This window comes from Nesoenas mayeri, assembly GCF_963082525.1.
Source record: "Nesoenas mayeri genome assembly, chromosome: 3".
NCBI classification, from domain to species: Eukaryota; Metazoa; Chordata; class Aves; order Columbiformes; family Columbidae; genus Nesoenas; species Nesoenas mayeri.
In genome coordinates this window covers 43102228-43122740 of record NC_137544.1, presented here as the reverse complement: position 1 = coordinate 43122740, position 20513 = coordinate 43102228, and the positions used below count along the sequence as shown (strand labels likewise).

Below are 20513 nucleotides of genomic sequence, written 5' to 3'. Positions count from 1 at the left end.
CAGAACAAATTGCTTTTGTGAGACCATGCAAAAGATATTCCTCATGTGCTCACAGGTCTTGCCAACCATTAGCACCAAGCACAACCTTCCCAGCAGGATAAACCAGGAGTTACTTCATCTTGCCAAGGATCTGCCTTGTGGGAGTGTTTCTTGCTGCCACTGTGATGGCTAACAGAAACTCTACTGACTTTTGTGGGCACAGGGATGAGTCTGAACTCCAGTCTGGGTTAATGGTGGAATGGGGAGGCCAATGAGGGCTGCAGCTTTCCCATAGCTGCTGCCAGCTGCTGTCTGTCTTGTGTCCAGGCAGTCTTCCTATTCCTGCTCACATTCAGCCCTGAAAATAGCTGGTATCCAGATAGACTTCTGCAGACTTTTAAAATACGTCCCTTTTTACTGATCTTGCTAGGCAAAACTCAGGCGTGCTTCCCCTAGAGACAGTGCTGCTAGAAGAGATGGAGGCACCATCCCTCCCTGCTCACTGAATTTCCCTGGCAGTGCAGGAATGGGGACCCACCTCTCCCACCTTGATGCACTTTTCCCAGCAGGACGTGGATTAATGCATCTCAGATCACACTCAGAAGTTGAGAACTGTGAGCATTTTGTCTGCCAGCACAGGAAGGAGCATTCAAGGAAAGCTGCAAATGATTTAGCCCCAGGTTCTTACTTCCAAATAAAATTACCCACAGGGGGTTTCTCCAATTAAGAATATTCCGGCATGAAGCAACCTGAGTCCTGAAACTTTGAGAATGGGTGAAGTAAAAGGAAGTTTAGGTGGGGTGGAGGCAGTGCAAGACAAGTAAGTGGTCTTATTGGAACCACTAGTCTGTGGTCCAAATTGGGACCTTTCTGGGAGCAGACTGGCACCGAATTTAGACAGCAAGTGGATTTACACTGGAAGAGGGCAGGTTGAGACTGGACATAAAGAATAATTTTTTTTGATGAGGTGGTGAGGCTCTGGAATAGGCTGTCCAGGGAAGCTGTGGATGCCCCATCCCTGGAAGTGTTCAACGCCAGGTCGGACGGGGCTCTGAGCAACCTGGTCTAGTGAATGCCGTCCCTGCCCATGGTAGGGGGGTTGGACAGCGTGGTTTTTGAAGGTCTCTTCCAGCCCAAACCGCCCCGTGCCTCCGTGAGCTGGGCGAGCACCGCCCCGGCACGCCTCGCAAAGACACCGGGATCCCCAGCGGCTCCATCCCCCCGCGGCAGTTCCGCGCTTGCTGCCGGTACACGGCGCCTCAGACCCGGGCGCCACCGCGGATGGCCGGGCGAGGGCTGTGAGGACGCAGCGCCATGTGGGCCCGCCGGGGGCGGGCGGAACCCGTGCGCGGGGGAACGCGTTCGCAGTGCCGCGTGTTGCCGGCCGGCGCTGGCGGCGGCGGGCGCGGGGCGGTGGCGGCAGCCGCCTCCTTCCTGCTGCCGGCGCGGGGGTGGCGGCGCTGGCGCGGCGGGGACGGGGCATCACGGGCCCGGGCGCCTCCTCCCCTCTCGTCTCCTGTCCTCCCCATGGCCGGGAACTTCTGGCAGAGCTCGCACTAGTGGGTGCCGCGGGGTGGGGGGGCTACGGTGCCGCCGCCGCGCTTTGTCCATTCATTGCCCGGGCGGGCCGGGGCGCTGTGGGGAGGCCCGGCGGAGGCGAAGGGAGCGGCGCGGCGCTGGGGCCTGCGCACCGCGGAGTGCCAGCGGGAGCCGGGCTGGAGGGCGAGAGCGGCCGTAGCCGCTCCGGTTGCCGCCGCCGCCTTCGCTCCGCCGGGACTTGCAGGGTGCGGGGCGCCCCGGGGGAGCAGCCGCGTCCCGGTGCCCGCGCCGAGGCCTCTGCCCGAGCGACCGAGTGCAGGCGGCTCCAGTCCGCGGGGTGTGACCTGTTTATCCCCAGCCCTCGGCGTTTAAATGGGTGCCCATAATGTGCTAAATATAATATAAACCTCGCCAGCCGCTACTTGAGAGGTGCCTGTGGCTCGGGTAAAGGTCACCGGCCCTCTCACTCTGACCCTGTAGCCTGTACAGGAGTCACTCGGTATAATGTTGACAAAGAGTTGCTGAAATGATTTCCCCTTCTTTCAGTTTACAATGGATTTTGGATAAACAAGATCTGTTGAAGGAGCGCCAGAAAGACTTGAAGTTTCTGACTGAAGAAGAATATTGGAAACTACAGATATTTTTTACTAATGGTAAAACTGTTTTATTTTTATTTCTGCCATAAAATCTGTAAGTGTTTAAATGTACTTTTGAATTGCTTAGAAAATGTAATGTTTTCATTGTGATATTACGTACACTGTCACAACCTATTTTAACAAAGAACTGGAATATCAATAACATTTTCATTTGTTAGTTGTGTTAACACAATTGTAGGAGAATTTACAGGCAAATTAGCTGCATATATAATGTTTTAAACTGCAATGGACAAAACTTAGTACATTTTCTTATTTTCAGGAGGTTCTTCCCAAAAACTTAAGGGACGAGAAGCAAGCAGAAGCTGCTAAGCTAGTATGTTAAAGGCTCCATGTCAAGCATTAATACTCAAACTGGGCTTTTGATGGGCTCTTGGGCTGTAGTAAGTATTTTAGCAGATCAGTGCAGTCCTGTTGAACAGCGAAGCTTGGAAGCTTGTTATTTGTGTTCAGTTACATTCAGTGAAACCTGCACGACAGCCTGTGTCTTGCCTTGTGACTGGTTTCCCCAGCACTGGGTGGCTCTTAAATTGTCTAGAAGTTTCTGAGAGCTGTTGGCAGGCAGACTGTTCTCCCAAAGAGTTTGGGGCTTGTCTGTGAAGTTATCTAAGACTTACTTGATCCTGCAAAGCATTTAATCACATGAATGGCCTCACTGGAGCATATCAGATTACATAGGCACTTAAACTCTTTTCTGTACAATTGTTCAGCATTTTTTAAAAATCTCCCTAAGCAAAGGGTATTGCTAAGTAGTAATTTGTTTGCAGACAGATCTTTCAATATTTTTCACAGCAGACCTTTAAAGTACAGAGTGCTAATTTTTTTCAGCTATCTGGGCAGATTTGAGACAGAGAAGTGACTTTTCCAAAGCCACTGGAAGATCTTATGTCAATGCTGGAATGATGTCTGTGAAAAACACTTATCCCAGCTTCTCTCTTAGCCTGGCTGTTTTTATAATACTTGTGTGTGCTGCAGATCTGACTGCTGTGGGTACATCTGTGTTATTGCTTATGCAGCACCAGAAAATCAAGTTAGCAATGATTTACGTATTCAGTCAATTCCTGGAATTCTTTGAGATTAAAACTAAGTGTTGTAGCTTCGTAATTCCAAAAAGGCAAAATGGGGTACTGATATTTCTAAAACTGTATTTCTGTGGTATTTTTCATGAGTATTAATTTGAAATATGAACTATGATTTTAAAAATGTTTCACTTCAGTGTTTTTCTTGAGTAAACAAAGGTTTACAAAGTAGACAAGGTGGTGTCAGTTTGGTTCTCAGACTCCTTTTCCTTGGCACTCCTTGCCTCCCACAAACTGCGGAGTCTGTGCCCTGTGACAGCTGGAGAAGAGCTCTGCCAGCGTCTCCCTTGTGTGTGTACGAACACAGCCTGCCCTGGAGAAAACAGTGGTGCCGGGCTTTCACCCCTCCTGTAGCAAAGAGAGGAGGACAGTCAGGGGCTGCTCTGTGCTGGTGGGAGCTTGCCATGGTCAAGCCCTTGCTCTGTGTTGTATCATCACCTGCCTCTGCATAGGGGCCCTGCTTTGGGTTTATAGAGCCTCCGCCTCTTCTCTCCCACCTCATCTGTTACTGGGGTAGCGATATGAGTGTTGGTCACGGCTTGTCACATTCAGCATGTGCCTGTCCAGGAGTTGGTTCCTAAAGCAACCAAAAAATTGCCCAGAGAGAGGCAGTTTCCTCCTGCCTCCTCACTGGAACGCATGTGCAGTAGATTATCAACTTGATTATATGGCCACGTGCAACTACTCAGAATGTTCATACTGTAGAGAAGGAAAACTATCATCTTCTTAAATAGTTCAAAAAAGGAAATTGATGTTGATTTATCTTTTTGGATCACCAAGTCTTAAGAGTTTTTGGTTGAAAAGCATGTTAATTGATTTCCCTTTCTGGTTTAGGGCAGAAGCTGTAACGGTTGTGTTACAAGCTACTCAAGATATTCAAATTTAAAACAATTTTTATTTCATGAAAACCACTGAAACCATTTATTTTGTAGACATAAGGGAATAAATAATCCAACAGTTTAGTTTAAAATATTTAAAAAAATAATTACAAGTATTGGAGTTTTTCCCAGCATATACAAGCTTCCATTTCATTAAGTCTCTCTAGGCTCTTGTCCATTTTTTTTCCCTAAACCACAGTTGATTTTTCTCTGACAGCAGATGGCCTAACTGTTCCTGAAAATCCCATGGGAAAGAGAAACATATTTGGAGAATTCTGTTTAGCTTGATATTTCAATTTTTCTGATGCCCTAGTAGAAGGACAGCTTTGTAGCCCCATGGTCAAATCAAAGGGAAATATCCTTTCAAACCTCCCAAGATATGCTGATAAATATTTTAATATTTGTACAGACATTGCATACCGGGCTTAACCTCCTTTCTGGCAGCATTGCTCGCTCTACGGTCACTGGCAAATTAGTCCCAATTTGGCATTCTTCTGTTTAGTAAAAGAATGATATGACACGGACAGGGTTTTACTGTTGCTTTAGGTAGTTGTAGTGGGTGACAAATTAGTTACCTTTTCCTGTAAAAGAAAAAATAAGTTGCCCATCATTAGTGCTGTTCAGGGTGTTTTTTTCCTTTTCTCCTACATTCAGCCCTTGTCTAGCCAACAGCACCCTTGATACTTGCTTGTTTTCAAATGCTGTGATGGTCATTAAAAGTGAGAGTGGGGTCTACCCTGACTGTTCCTAAGGGATAAGACCATGGGGAAAAAAATCTGGACTTGTGTACATCAATAGACATTAAGAAGCTGGCAATGACTGATAACGGAATTGTTTGCTTTTCCCATCAGTGGTCACTTTCCTGATCTTTCTGTACGTATTTTAAATATATACCTAAGCGTATTTTAAATTTTTGGTTTGGACATTTCTGGTGAAGGAGGAAAAAAAGAAGAGGGAGTCTTAACACAGCCAAGCCTTGCTCAGAATAATGTCCGCAAAGAAGTATGGGAAAAATAACAAGTAACAACCTTATGTTTCGCTGTGCCATTCTCTATATCCAACCCCTGCTCTTAATCCCAGCTTGATACATCTAATTTGCTTGGCACCTTTCCTTTGCCTGGGAGGCCAAACAAGAGCTACCTGCACAGATGACACCAGGGTTGTTTCTTGGCCAACTGGCAGAGGACCACCGTGATGGAGCAGCTGACTGCATCCTCTGGTCTCCCACCCCCTCTCCCTAGACTAAATATGTCATTTTTTTAACACCTGCTGCCTCTGCCAAATTTAATGACCATGTTTGTGTTAGCAGCTTTAGTTGCTTGAAAAAAACCCCATACATTTTGCATGGCACTGAAAAGCCATGGTCTTATATTTTAAGTGATTGAATTTGTTTTGCTCTGAAATTGAACACCCAAGCTTTACCCTTCTGAGATTTGTGTTGTCATCTTCTTAAAGGTCATACTCACCTTGTACACAATGAAGTCGAGTTACATTTCCCTTTTTGAAGGCATCCACAAGCTTCAGGATGCAGTGCTGCTGCTTCACCTGCAGGTCTGTAGGTTTACAGTGACATGTTGTCTCACCAGAACCACGTTTCTCAACTGAGAGAGAAGACTGTGCTGCTGCTCCTTAGAATCCCCAGCGCTAGTCATGTTTTGAGATCCTGTACTATTTGGTGTCAAATTGTAAAACTCAACTCAAGCTTTTGTTCATTTTTTTTAAGTTATCCAGGCTTTAGGTGAACATCTTAAATTAAGACAACAAGTTATTGCCACTGCTACAGTCTACTTCAAGAGATTCTATGCCAGGTAGGACTGTTTACTATGATGGTACAAGAATAAAACATTTGCTAGGCACATTTTGGTAGCCCTTTTAAATGCAGTTCTGTGTTAAAAACAGTGCCACTTTTGTTTTCTGGATGGTGTAAAGCTTTTATGCTAATAAAGTTAACTTAAGCTTTGCTTTTTCAAAAGGAGGTGTGGTGCTCTTAATAGATTAATCGTTCTACGTGTATGAAACAACATATTATAATTTTGTTATAACATTTCAGATATTCCCTAAAAAGTATAGATCCAGTATTAATGGCTCCTACGTGTGTGTTTTTGGCATCCAAAGTAGAGGTATGAAGTATTACAATTTTTTAATGTAAAATTATGTGATGTATGAGAGAGAGAAAACATTTAGGACTTTTAAATTTTTTGTCATTCTTCATGCTTTGGGGGTTGAAACCTTCTCTTTTTTGTATAGTTTTCTATAGCATTTAAGAAAAGGAGACAGAGAAGGCCTTCAAACATGTTATTTAGTATTTAATCTTTTACAAATTTGCCTGAATTACTAACCTTGAAAGGCCTTTGAAAATTGGGAAGAGTGTTTTAAATGGCTGTCTCACTGTGATACAGTGATTATGTGTTTACATACCCTATATTTTAAACACTGTCTCCTTTCTGGTGTGTTTTTCCTTATTTATGTTTACTCGAACTTTAAAACATAATTTGAAATTTTTTCCTAATTATCCTTTTCCCTTTCACATAGTGAGGGATCCTCAGAGTTTACCACACTTCATTACTTGAAGTAAAAGTATGTTGTAGCTCATACACTGAGAAGTGACCCTGAGGTACTGACCCATTAGGGATAGTGGTGGGAAGGCTTTGTGCCTCCACCATTAAAAGTCCACTTTGAATGTGGCCGACAGTTGGCATCAGCTGGGCGCTGCTCTTAGTCCTCTGTAATGCAGGAAGTTTTTCAGCTGTTTGAGAACATTAATGAATTTTCCCGGATGAACTCAAATACCTAGTGGATGGTAGAAGCAGTCCTGTTAAACCAGTATCTGCCATGTGAGACTGTTGTCTGTACAAATACTATGACAACTTTCACTGTTTGGAAGAGATGAAGGAAAGGAGAAAAGCTCAGAGTATTGGAGAGAGTATTTTTTATCAACCTATTAGTTAAGTCTTTAAGAAAGTACAGACATAGAGTGTATATATACAGATGTACCTTGTATTTTACAACAAATACTAACAGTCCATGCAGCCTTCCTTATGCTAAATCTTCCGCACCTTTAGAGGGCAGCTATAGCAACAGTGATTCACCTATGCACTTCTCTAAAAGAACACTATATACAGAAAATTTTCAGCTTGCTCACTATGTCAGCAGAGGAGCTAAGGCTTCATGGAAACAATAAAAAAAAGGTAGTTAGTGACAAGTTTCTAAAGGCAATTATCTCTCCAAGTGGTTTAAGGAAAACCTTCTTGAAGCTCTCTTGTCTGTTTTATATGTAGAGTGTTAGCCAGCTGAGCTTTTGTGGCTCTAGGACCTTTTGTAAATGTTTACTATTTCTTACAACTCAAACAATAAAGTAACTAATCAATGAAAAAAAACTCTTTACCTAAGAGTTGACACTGTTCACCTTAGGAAAATTAAAAAAAAAAAAAGAAAAAAGAAAAAAGGGGTGGGAAAAAAATACTGCTTAAAGAAGCCCAGTTTAGTAAGAAGGTGTTATTTTAATTGGATAACAGTATGAGTATATGGTATTTCAGGTGGTTCACCTCGTTTACCATTCTTTTTCTTCAGGAATTTGGTGTTGTTTCAAATACAAGGTTGATTTCTGCTGCTACTTCTGTATGTAAGTACCAGTGATTTTCATTATAGTGTAGTTAGGTATTTCTGTAGGGAGATCAGACCTTTTTTTTTGTTTTGCTTGTTTTTAAAAGGTAGCTTTCTATCAAGTCATGGAGGTGCTTGCTTGTTGACTGCTAGGAGCCAGTTAAAGCCATTTAGAATAAATACCTTCTGTTTCCAAACATGAAACAGAAGGGTCTTTTCTCTATTAATTTTGGTTGATTCTGGTTGGAACTTAGGCCAAGCATAAATAAAAGTAATAACATTAAACTGTTGAGGTTTAGAAAAAGTCTTGAGTGGTAAATTGAATTCTGGACTACTCAAAGATAGAACTTGAAACTTAGAGTTTTATTTGTCTGTTTTGTAAAAGTTATGGCTCCATGGAAGTACCCATGTTCAGAATTTTTGGTAGGCTGTATACCTTCTAATTTTTAAAATCCTTTCCCCCACATCAGAAAATTAGTCTGTGCACATGATATTTATTCCTAAAAATATATATTATAACCTATATATTGTTCACAACTAAGTTCAATAAAATCACACTGTAGTTACTTAATTATCTCTCCCACTTGCCTAATATTTCCCGGTTTTTGTAACTCACATCTCATCCATCAAAGTCTGAAAGTGATGGCTTTCTCAGCTGAATGCTATAATTTGACCCAGAAGGTCCAGCTGCTCTCAGTAGGCAATTCCTGGCTGTGCTTCTCAAAATGTAGGTCAGTGCTTTCAAAATCCTTCTTAGCTGTTGAGGGGACAGGTGACTGGCTGCATCTGTAGCCTCCACATGCAGTGAGGATATCAGTCTGTGGGGCTGGCCATATGACAGTTCCACCACCAGGAACACAAACGCATCTTCAGTGCCAGCGTGACCAAGACCAGTAGTGGATTGAGCAGTAAGAGTTGCTATTTTTACATTGTTAGCATCTCAAAGCACAGATCTATGTGGCAGTTTTGATGCATCAGTGAGAAGGTTCAATGGATTTTAGTAAATATGCAGTAGCTGATTTTACTTGGGCTTCTAATCCTGAGCTGTGCTGTTCCTGAAAATCCCAGGTCTTGGAATTCCACAGATTTCCCCCCACGATTCTTTATTCAGACCTAGAAACCTTGCTTGCCCTGATAAGTACTCGACATTTCATGGAAGTGGAGACAGAAAGCAACAGGCTTTCTCCTAGTGTTTATGTCTTTTGTTCTACCTGGTCTTCCTTTATCAGAGCTGCTTCAGTAGCACACAGCAATTTTTTTTGGAGGCCTTCATACAAAAGGTGAGAAAAGATGAGTGGAAACAAAGCTACCAAAAGGGGTGACTAGCATAGTAGTGGTGGGTTGAAAAGGTTTGTTTGCTTTCAGTTAGGTAGAAGCATAGACTTAGTAACACATGATTCCTTTGAAAGAAAGATAATCTCAGATTGGTTTTTGGCAACCTCTTCAAAAGCTTTTTGCTCTCTTTTCACAGCTCACTAAAAGGACAACTCCATATGGTTGTCTCTGCAGCTCACTTTGTGGGAAAAATGTTTTGTTTCCCTATCTTCCTCCTCAAAGTGGTTTATTTTTTTACAATGTCTTTGCAGTTTTCATGCTTCTTGAGAAAAGCTTTTTATTCATTCTTCTGTTTCTTGAAATCAATAAAATTTCCAACCAATAGCCTAGTCTTATTGCCCTACAGCAAGTTTTCTAGCAAAGTCCACCATAGGTCTAAATGTTGAAGTCTTTAGCCTGGAGGATTGACACTATCTTTTAATCAAAGTGAATGGCATACTGATTTTCTGGAAGTAGTTTCAATTCATCATATATTATCTGTTATTAATGTAAGGAGTATTGTCCACTTTCAGGATGTTAAATGTTAACCTCTTTTCCTTGAAGAGCAGGGACTTAAAATAGATTTTAAAATGTTTCAGTTCTACAGATATCAAATCCACATCCTCAAGTGTACTTAAGTTTTCCTTTGGTCAGCATTCTAATGTAGATTACTCTGGTTTTGCACCTTAACATAATTCCAAACAGTGCAGTATTTGTATCGGTTCTTGTAAAATACATGAGGATAATTAGGGATCTAAATCAGGGATCATCATAAGCTAGAAAACTGAGGATATATTTGAACATTCTCTTGGAGGCAAGTGTTTTGAATCATATATGCCTAAGCAGATGCTTAGGTGTCTGTCTCAAGGAGAGAAACATCCTTGAATGTCTGATAATACAGTGCCCAGGACATTGATCTGTGATGTGGTGCATTGACTTCTTGCTTTGAATTTGAGCCTGTTTTTTGCATATCCAAAATCTTTACATTATGGATGTATGAGAACTCTTGGCTGAGCTCCCTCACCTTGCCCTTGCTTTTCTAATACTTCATTACATGGTTTGAAATCTTGCGTGTTGAAGGATCAAGCCTATGTAAAAATTCCATTTAGTGTTGGAACAGAGATCCTATAGATGTCACCAGATTTGGTGTGACATTGTTTGGTAGATAGCTCTGTGAATTATAAATTGTGGAAAGTTAGGTCCCCATGAGGTAGTTGTTGGTTAACCAGAAGATTTAATAGTGCACAAAGCAGCAGGCAGGTTGCTGAGCACCTGTGTAAATCTGGGTTTCCGGTGTATTTCTCTTTCCCTTTCAGGATCTTTAATTTTATAACTTAACTTTTCTCTTTCAAATACAAACCTTTTGTACTGCAAGCACTTGTGCTGCTGAATGAAGGGCTGTATATAGATGAATTAATAGAAAGGGAAATAAGTAAAAGTATTAATTGTATGATTTTTTAACATACTGATTTCTCTTTACTGTAGTGAAAACTAGGTTTTCGTATGCCTTTCCAAAGGAGTTTCCTTATAGGATGAACCATGTAAGTATGCTGTTTGAAATACAACTTGATCAAATAAATTAAAAGGCAAATAATTGTTAGCAGGAAATCCTGTCTTTTAAATTCCAAGAAAGAAATATTTTCATACTCATATGCCAGGTTGATAATAATTAGTTTTGGATAGGTTATTGGGAAAATTACTTCTAAAAATATTTTATCTTCTGTAATCTCATTTCCTTAAATTGTTGACGGGAATACTATAAAGAGAAGTGACATGACTGGGTGGCTGAAATAGTAATTTTTATGTAGTATGATGATAAAAGGGATGTAGCTTCTGTTGAATGTTCTTGTTGACAAATACATTGCCCCAGGGAAGGTAAATAGCCCTTGCACCTGGGATGCTTCCAAGCTTGCACACAGGAGCAGTTGGCTTACAGAAAGCAGTTTTATTTTTGCCTGTAAAATGTAATGGGTTTTGAAAAATAATTTTTATTTCTGATTTAAAATCTAGGTTTACTAGTGGTTTTCAAGGCATTCTCAGTCACAATGCTGATAAATGTTGTAGTTTTTCTTGAAACCAGTTTTGACCTGTGCTGTAGTGTTTTGAAAGTTAAACAGCTACAATTATTTTTAGATCGACTATGACAAATACTACTTTTTTGCTGGTTTGCTTTACACTCAGTCTAGAAGGCGAAATAATATATCAGAATATAAAATATCTAAGATCTTGGAATACAACTGCACTGCTGTTTTATAGATAAAGGCAAATGGAAATATATTTTGGAGTACCGCTTTCCTGTAGCCAAAGCAGTCCAGTCTTTTCCTTGATATTACTAATAAGTCACTATCTCTATGGAAAATGAGAGCTAATTTAATTGCGACAGTTGGACAGAATATTTCATAAGAAGTTAAAACCTGAAAAGACTTTAAAAGGCCATTTGACATGTTAGTGGCCTGATGAAGAGACTCTAATTCTACAGCTATAATGGTGGTAAGGTAATGGCTAATAAAAGTTTGATTTTTGGTTGGTGGTGTAGTTTCAGATGGAATGTATTTAGGATTTTTGGAAACACGTGGTGAGAATTCCTGTGCATTCATGATGTTAAACTGGATACCAGTTAATTTTTTGTGCTGTTTGAAACATGCTGCTCTTTAACTGTGATTTTACTTCCTTGCAGATACTAGAATGTGAATTCTATCTCTTAGAATTAATGGTAGGTGGGATTTTGGTAATTTGCCTTTTTTTTTTTTTTTTTTTTTTTTAGTGTTGCTTCAGTTTATTTTTTGCTGATGAAGAATATTTTGAATTTGTGCTGTGAAATATGCATTGTGCTGTCTTTTTGGTTTTTTTCCCCAACCACTCAAATTTTAGAATGATGTCCCTGCAGGTCTAACATTCATGTTTTCAGCAGAATGCCATAATTACTGTGCTGTCATCCAGGCTGAGCCAAGACATTCTCACCCCTTGTGCTCAAGCTGGACTTTTCAAGAGAAGAAGAGCAGAGTGCGGGAACGGTGGGGACAGGAGAGCATGTGGCTCTATGTCCTAGTGGTTGGAGCCCTATTGGGAAGGGTAAAGCATAAGTTCCGTTTCCAGGACTGATTCTGTTTTTAAAATAAATGTAACTGCATTTAAGCCCTGATGCAGAGGCTAGGATGTCAGCATCTTTTTTTTCCTCAGGTGAATGGCCAGTCAAGAGCATGAAGAATTGTATTCTTTCTATGCCCTCTTCTGGCCTGGAAGAACCTGGAGCTGTATATATACATTACAGCTCCAGCAGAAGGTGTGGGTGGTATCCCCCTCAGGCTGGTCTCTAACCTGATAATTAGAGTAATCTTCTAGGAAGTGAGATGTGGGTTTGAATCCTGTGAGGAAGAAGCTGAATTCAGGGCCTCCCGTTTTCTGAGCTGGTGCTGTAACTCTTGGGCTGTTGGAGCACAACGTGACCTCTTCTTCCAGGCACCTTCAAAGAAAGGAGCTTCACCCACTTTTTGTAAGGATTGCTGTCCCATTGCTGTGTTTTCTAGGGCAGCTGAAAGGATGCAGCCCAGGGTGCTTAGGTGAAGTGGTGCCTAATTCCTGTGTATCGGTAGGACTGGGACAGGTTGGGCACTGAGCTCCCTGTACTGGAGTAGTTCTGCTCAGGTGTGGAGAAAAGGAGAGAGAAACCAGGGAGGAGCCTGGAGAGCTGGGCAGCAGCTGACTGAGGGAGAGTATGTTTTGGAAACAGGACACAGAGGAGGTCAGATCGAAGTTTTTCTTTGTGCCTACAGTTATACCCCCTTTTTAGGTATCGTGTTTAGATATAGTCCTTGATAACCTCTGCTATACGTGGCAGTAACTCTTGAGTTTTGTATACAGGAGTTTTCTCACAAGTAACTGTGTTTACAAGAAGTTACATTTTGTTTTTTTTTTTTTTTTCCAATACGCTATGCAATATATTGTATGTATAATAACTGTGTCTTACTTTGGTGCTCCGCACATGTATCTTAATATGGCTTTTCCCTATGGTATCCACACAGCTGCTTTCAGTGAAAGGGTTATTCCGTCTTGTTTACACCAACCTGAGCCTGAAAAGAGGAGCAGTGGATTTTTATCTTTTATTTCTTTCCAAACGAGTGTCAATTATTTTGGCATGCTCTCCATGCATGGTATTTAGCGACAGACTGTTTTCTGGCAGTGCTTTGTATTTCCAAGTGGGAATTACGGGTTTGTAAGCAAATGAGGTTTCAGTGTGCTGCAGATGTGGCTTTCTCTGTCTCTTAGGGGAAGGACGCTGACAGACTGGCAACCATGCTATGTAATGGTATTCTAGAGAGAGCACTGCCCTCATTTAGAGCAGGGTTAGGTGTCAGAATGCTACTTAAAAAAACCAAAAAATTAGTAATTGACCTGTAAACCAAATGGTTTTAATGTGACCTGACAACGTATTCTGCATTGTAATCTAACTTTTATCTCGTTGACATTTTTCCTAGGACTGCTGTTTGATAGTATATCATCCTTATAGACCTTTGCTCCAGTATGTGCAAGATATGGGCCAAGAAGACATGCTGCTACCTCTTGCATGGTAATGATGATGATTAACAGTAGTGCCTCCTTTCAGCAAGAAAGCAAGTGTTTAACAGTTGTGCTTCAAGGGCGGTTAAGCAAAAGCAGGCTTAGCTGCATTTGAATACAAAGGGTGCCCTAGTTAACCTGTGCAGGTGTGTGTCCCTGGCTTAGCTGATTCTGTCTTTGACCTTGTAATGATTTTACTTTGCAGTGGTTGGATTTTTATTTTTAGACTAGCTCTAATAGCACAGCTTTTGACACTATTGAATGGCGACTATGAATAGAGGTAATCTATCAGTGTTGGCTTTCTGTTGTGTCTTCTCACAGAAGGTAGAAGCAGTATATAGGGGATTTTAGCTGTGTTAGCAGAATTCTCATTCTTGGAACTTTCTTAAATACAGAAAGACAGTAAAATTACTGCTTTTATACTTGCTTTTACTTGTGAAACAGGGATAATTATTTTATGTTATACTTAACACACTTTGCAGAAATACATTTATGGTACTATAATAGTGCTTCAAATAAACTTCTGCTGTGACTACAGAGAAAAAAATTAAAGGCTTTAAGAGATTTTTACAAGGGAAGAGATCTCTTCTCTTGCTGTTTTGTGCTGCAGCCTCACTGCTTCTGTCATCTGGGAAACACAACATATTTATAAACTGACAGCAGTTTTTGAAGACATATAGTCTAAAGTTGAATAGGATGATACTTACAAGTCCTTTTTCTTGCACAGGAGGATAGTGAATGACACATATAGAACTGATCTTTGTCTGCTGTACCCTCCTTTCATGATAGCTCTAGGTAAGTAACACAAGTAATATCTCTTGTCATATTTAAATGGGTATATTCTGGGTGCTGTCCCATCAACAAACATTCTGTAGGGTGCCCCCATAATCTGCTTCAGTTTGTATTTCATACAGTAGTGACAGTGTAGCCTTGCAACTTAAGAAGTCTTGAAGAAAAAACAGATAATTAACCCTGAGTTTTCTCTGTTGAACTCTAGAGTGTTTATAAAAAATTAGAATGTTTCTTAACTGTATCACAAGTGAACCTTTGTTCAGTATCTGTGTCACCTGGTCTTTGCAGCTTGTCTACACGTGGCCTGTGTTGTCCAGCAGAAGGATGCAAGGCAATGGTTTGCTGAGCTATCTGTCGATATGGAAAAGGTATTCTGTTTTTAATTCCTGCCACCTGTTAACAGACTGACTGAATATGGTAGCCGTGGTTATAAAACTACTGCCTTACATGTCTGCAGTACTGATTTGAACTTCATCCAGTGATCATATGTTGGGTGCTGCTGAAATTAGGTAGATCTCTAGGGGAGAGAGACAATGTCAGGTCATTTGCTTATTACCCTGCCCTGAAAGTCAAGAGAGAACCATTGCATAACAGCAAAGTGTTGCTGGTGCTGCCATTTTTCAGATGGAAATATAAAACCAGTATCCTTTGCATTTTTTGCCAGAAAAATAATTCCCAGTGGTTTTCTTCATTCAAGATTGCCAGCACAAGTTTGACGTTTAAATTCTAGTGCATGTGATTTTTCTGATTCGCCTTCAGCATCATGCTTATATACTGTTCTCATTTTCTCCCTATAAATGTATGTAGTATAGCAGAGTGTAAAACATTCTTGACAGTTTCAGGATGACCAGAACTGTGTCTATGCTGTGTCTATGTGACTATGCTGCATCAAGAGCTCTGTGAATTATTCTGTCATGCGTGTAAAAGCAGGGTGATAATAAATTGGCAGCAGGGGACAACCACAGAATCAGAGAATGTTAGGGATTGGGAGGGACCTTGAAAGATCATCTAGTCCAATGCCCCTGCCGGAGCAGGAACATCTAGATGAGGTTACACAGGAAGGCATCCAGGTGGGTTTTGAATGTCTCCACAGTAGGAGACTCCACAACCCCCTGGGCAGCCTTGTTCCAGTGCTCTGTCACCCTCACTGTGAAGAAGTTTCTTCTCATATTTAAGTGGAACCTCCTGTCTTCCAGTTTGTACCCATTACCTGTTGTCCTATCATTGGTTGTCACCGAGAAGAGCCTGGCTCCATCCTCGTGATACTCACCCTTTACATATTTATAAACATTAATGAGGTCACCCCTCAGTCTCCTCCAAACTAAAGAGACTCAGCTCCCTCAGCCTTTCCTCATAAGGCAGATGCTCCACTCCCTTAATCATCTTCGTGGCTCGGTGCTGGACCTTCTCCAGCAGTTCCCTGTCCTTGAACTGAGGGGCCCAGAACTGGACATAATATTCCAGATGGGGTCTCACCAGGGCGGAGTAGAGGGGAAGGAGGACCTCTCTCGACCTACTAACCACCCCACTTCTAATACACCCCAGGATGCCATTGGCCTTCCTGGCCACAAGGGCACAGTGCTGGCTCATGGTCATCCTGCTGTCCACCAGGACCCCCAGGTCCCTTTCCCCTACGCTGCTCTCTAATAGGTCATTCCCCAGCTTATACTGGAACCTGGGGTTGTTCCTGCCCAGATACAAGACTCTATACATTCCCTTGTTATATTTCATTAAATTTTTCCCCACCCAACTCTCCAGCCTGTCCAGGTCTCACTGGATGGCAGCACAGCCTTCTGGCATGTCAGCCACTCCTCCCAGCTTGGTGTCATCAGCAAACTTGCTGACAGTGCTCTCTATTCCCTCATCCAAGTCATTGATGAATATATTGAATAATACAGGCCCCAGTACTGACCCCTGAGGCACTCCACTAGATACAGGCCTCCAACTAGACTCTGCCCCATTGACCACAACTGTCTGGTTTCTTTCCTTCAGCCAGTTCACAGTCCACCTCACTACCCGATCATCCAGACCACACCTCCTCAACTTAGCTGTGAGGATGCTGTGGCAGACTGTGTCAAATGCTTTAGTGAAGTCAAGATAGACCACATCCACTGCTCTGCCATCATCTATCCACCTCGTTATGTCCTCATAAAAGGCTGTGAGGTTGGTCAAGCACAACTTCCCCTTGGTGAAGCCATGTTGACTGCCGCTAATGACCCTCTTATCCTTGATGTGCCTTGAGATGGCGCCAAGGATGAATTGTTCCATCACCTTTCCAGGGAAAACCAACCTATATTTGACAGATAAGGTTACCATAAGCTTGATACTGAACATGTTTGAATGTTTACATGTCTTGGTTCTCATGCCAATGGGACAGTCTAAGCTTGATTTTTGTTTTTTGGGTTTTTTTTTTTTACATTATCACCATGGACCTCTGAGCCAGCAATGACTTTTGTTTCAAGGATATATATTTTTCTAGCACTTAATCAAAGTACATGTATTAAAAAGAAGAAGTCTACTTTATTAATTTAGAGAACCATGAAACAAATTATGAACCAAACATTATCTACCTTCTATAGAGAATATTGTACTAGAAATTTAATAGGAAATTCAGGTAGTTGATGTGCCGTAGATAGAAGATGTCCAAACTTGTAGAGAATGCTTACGCTTCCAGAAGTAGAATATGAAAGTGCAGCAATACTTATTGTATGTATAAAAGAATATAGTAAGAACATTTAAGAATATAATAAGAAGTATTTACACACTCCTTTGCTCTTTATTTATTGGAAAGAAAGAATTCAGAACAATGTTTACTGTTTGTTTTGTGTTGTTTTTTTTTCCTACACTGTGCCTCTGATGTGTATAGAACATTGATAATCCTCAGTTACTGTATTGGTAATCCATGGTCATCCAGCTGCAGTCATGCTGCCAGGTGTCCGTATTTTCCCAGTAGCAGAGTTATAAACTGTGGCAGTAGTTGCAAGTAAATAAATAAAAAGCTATTTAGCTTGCAGGGCAGGAGAAGTGGTATATATGGTTGAATGGGAGGGAAAGTATTCTGTTAAGACTTCCACTCACAATTAAATCAAAAAGCTAATTATAGAAATGGTTGATTACCAGACCAGATAAAATGTGAGACAGCTCTGTGCTGCTTAATTTTAGTTTGGGGCGTGTTTAATTAATTACACACGTAAACTGACCATGACAAAGATAAAATCTCTGTTATGTCTGACATAACTCTTTTCTTTCTAAGCAGATTTTAGAAATAATCAGGGTTATTCTGAAGCTGTATGAGCAGTGGAAGAACTTTGATGAGAGGAAAGAGATGGCTACTATTCTTAGTAAAATGCCTAAACCAAAACCACCTCCAAACAGGTATTGTGCTTCCTTAATACACATTTCATCTGGAAAAACTGGACGACTATCTTAATAATGAGTAAACGTTTAATTTGAGGTATAGTGTATGTTTTTACAGTGCAGGCTTTTCTGTTGCAAATGCCCGGTCTGATTTGGTGGGCAGCAGAACTTTCATTGTTTTATGGAGAGCATTAATGCAATCAGAACGTGATCAATACAGCTTAGCAAATGTAAGGAACCACGGTGTGAGGCTGCGTGGCTGGGCCAGATTCCTTGGAGCCCGGCCCGCTTGATGTCGTATTTAATTACTGTGATTAAATACCACTGTTGGGAATCTGCACATGCAAATTTCTGTGCACAGGCTTATGTAATGTGAACCTTGAAATGCTGACTTCTGAAGTAGATTCAGCAGGCAGCTGCATGGGGATATATCAAAATTATTATTCAAATAAGTACACTGAAGTTATCTATGCGTGCTGAGAATAACATTTGCATTTTTATGAAACTGAGCAGACTATGTTAATGTACTTGTCTGTATGTTGAAGTATTTCCTTCAGAAGGTTTATAGTACTTTCAGGATACTGTATTTTAGTAAAAAAAAAAAAAAAGAAATGTGATGCTTCTTTTTGAAGATATGTGTTTTGTTTTTTCCAAACAGTGAAGGAGAACAGGGTCCAAATGGTAGCCAGAACTCTAGTTATAGCCAATCTTAAGACATTCCAAAGAATTTCTTTATGGACCACTTTGACTCAAGACATCCTGGGATCTTTCCTGTGTTCATGAAATGGACAGAAGGTTTTAGTAACATCTTTGACAAAGAACTTGAAGAATAAATAGCTTGTTTATGTCAAGCATTTTGAAAGCTTTTTCTCTAAAACCGCATAATTTTCTCTGACGCTGGAGCAAATGTACTAAGATTTTTCAGTGTAAGGAATCAAGCTGCAAAAGATTAACACTATCCACTCAAAACAAATAGTTCATTATTGGTTTTGTTTGCTTTGAGAAAATTGTAACTTGCCATTGAAGTGAACTGTTTTTAAAGCAACAGTAACCTGAAGCCTAAGTGTAACTGTATTAATGACTTGTGTTGTCTTCATTTTGTGACTGAAGGAAGATGGTGCACTGTACATTAAATCTGTTCATTACCTTGAATTTTACTGATGTTTTTAAAAATAAATATGGATTCTGTAACAAGTAACACAGCAATCCTTCAGAAACAAAGCCTAGAAGAGCCTGGAAGGAATATCGTTACAGTTTTAATGAAAGCTGCAGGAAACAAATTCAGTTCCCTCTTTTTTGGATTAGAGAAATGCTGTTTTACTTAGTAGAAGTATTTGGTTGTTTTTGCCATGAAGCGTAGTAGCCCAGCTTAACAGAGAAGTGCAATATGTATAGTGATTCTGCAGTTTTCTTAAACATTTCAAGTGTTAGGAACTAAAAAAACCCACCATACTATGTTTTGGTTTGGTTTGGTTTGTTTTTGCAAGGAAATGTACTGTATAGTACAATTGGGATATTTCATGATCAAGTACAAATCTGGATATGGTTGCTGGTTTTTTATGGTGGATTTTTTTTGTACAAAAGAGATGAAGTGTTAGTCTGCCTTCACTGTTGGTGTGAATTTCTGTGGTTCATTAGAGAGTTTATTTAAGAGGATCAAGCTTTTGGTGAGCTTCATGCTGGAAGACTTTTATTGTGATATTAGGAGCAACTCTTTAACTGAAATGAGATTCCTTGGTTAGCTATGTGCTGGAGAAAATGAAATTCCTTCAAACAGAAGGCCAATATCTTGTGTTCCTTACTCAGGCAGATATCCCACTGAAGTCAGGAATTGACCTAATTCAGATTTATTGATTTTTAGATAATTTTGTTTCTAAATAAGGTCTGTACAACATCATTTTGAATAATAATGCTGAATTGCCCAAGTATAAAAATTGAATGATAAAGTGCAAGAATATAGTTGTGTGGGGTTTTTTGTGTTTTTTGTTTGTTTGGTGGTTTTTTGTTTTTTTCCTTGAAGCAACACATTTCACTTGTCTGAGATATTAGAGGGAAGTTGAAACTCCTGCTCTATAATGTGTCTTTGTTCAAAAAACTGGCCCCTTAAAAACCCCCTGTTTTTGCAAATACTTGTCTTTGTAATTGGCTGGTCATTCAGTGAAATGTAACTGAAGTGTGTTTGTATGTAGCCTGTTAGGCTACTAGCATTTATTTCTGTTCAGGTTATTTTCATAAAACATGAGGTATACAATCTCAAACCACTTGGGTGAGATAGAAAATATATAAATTTTGGTCCTTGGTACTTTTCTTGCCATTTGATCCATACCTTTTATAGACACTTGATTGATGAAGTGGAATTTGGCTATTTGCCTTTGTTTCTTGAAGTCTAAAGTGTGCTATTTGTAATGTGGACTTGGGGAGTAGAAATAAATCAATGCAACTTGACCACTGTGTGGACTTCTTAAAGAGGAATTGTTCTTTAGGTAAACATCAGTCTTCTCACATATACCACATAATCTGCTAAGAAAGCTAATGTTTTGAAATGAGGGATTTCACACTATTAATGAAGAATTCTGGCTGGAGTGATTAGAAGTTTTCTTGCTGCTCAAGAGCCTTTGTAGACTTCACACTTAAAGTACTTATGTGACCTAAACCTTAGAGCTAAAATATCAGGCACTTCTTGATGGTAAATAGAAGTATTTTACAACATTTCTTTACTGGGGAGGTGAGGATAGATTTACCAGTTCTGATCCCAGTGTAAA

At 40.5% G+C, this 20513-nt stretch overlaps 1 protein-coding gene across 1 annotated transcript; it reads left to right on the top strand.

The window, feature by feature from the left end:
* Window positions 1–1451: 1451 nt before the first annotated feature.
* CCNC (cyclin C) lies at window positions 1452–18926 on the top strand. The gene is made up of 12 exons (XM_080341845.1): window positions 1452–1538; window positions 2065–2171; window positions 5852–5936; window positions 6179–6248; window positions 7699–7750; window positions 10531–10586; window positions 11723–11758; window positions 13521–13612; window positions 14330–14397; window positions 14683–14762; window positions 17651–17769; window positions 18410–18926. The coding sequence occupies exons 1-12, from the start codon at window positions 1507–1509 to the stop codon at window positions 18462–18464; spliced, it is 852 nt and encodes a 283-aa protein (XP_080197971.1). The 5' UTR covers window positions 1452–1506; the 3' UTR covers window positions 18465–18926.
* Window positions 18927–20513: the final 1587 nt, after the last annotated feature.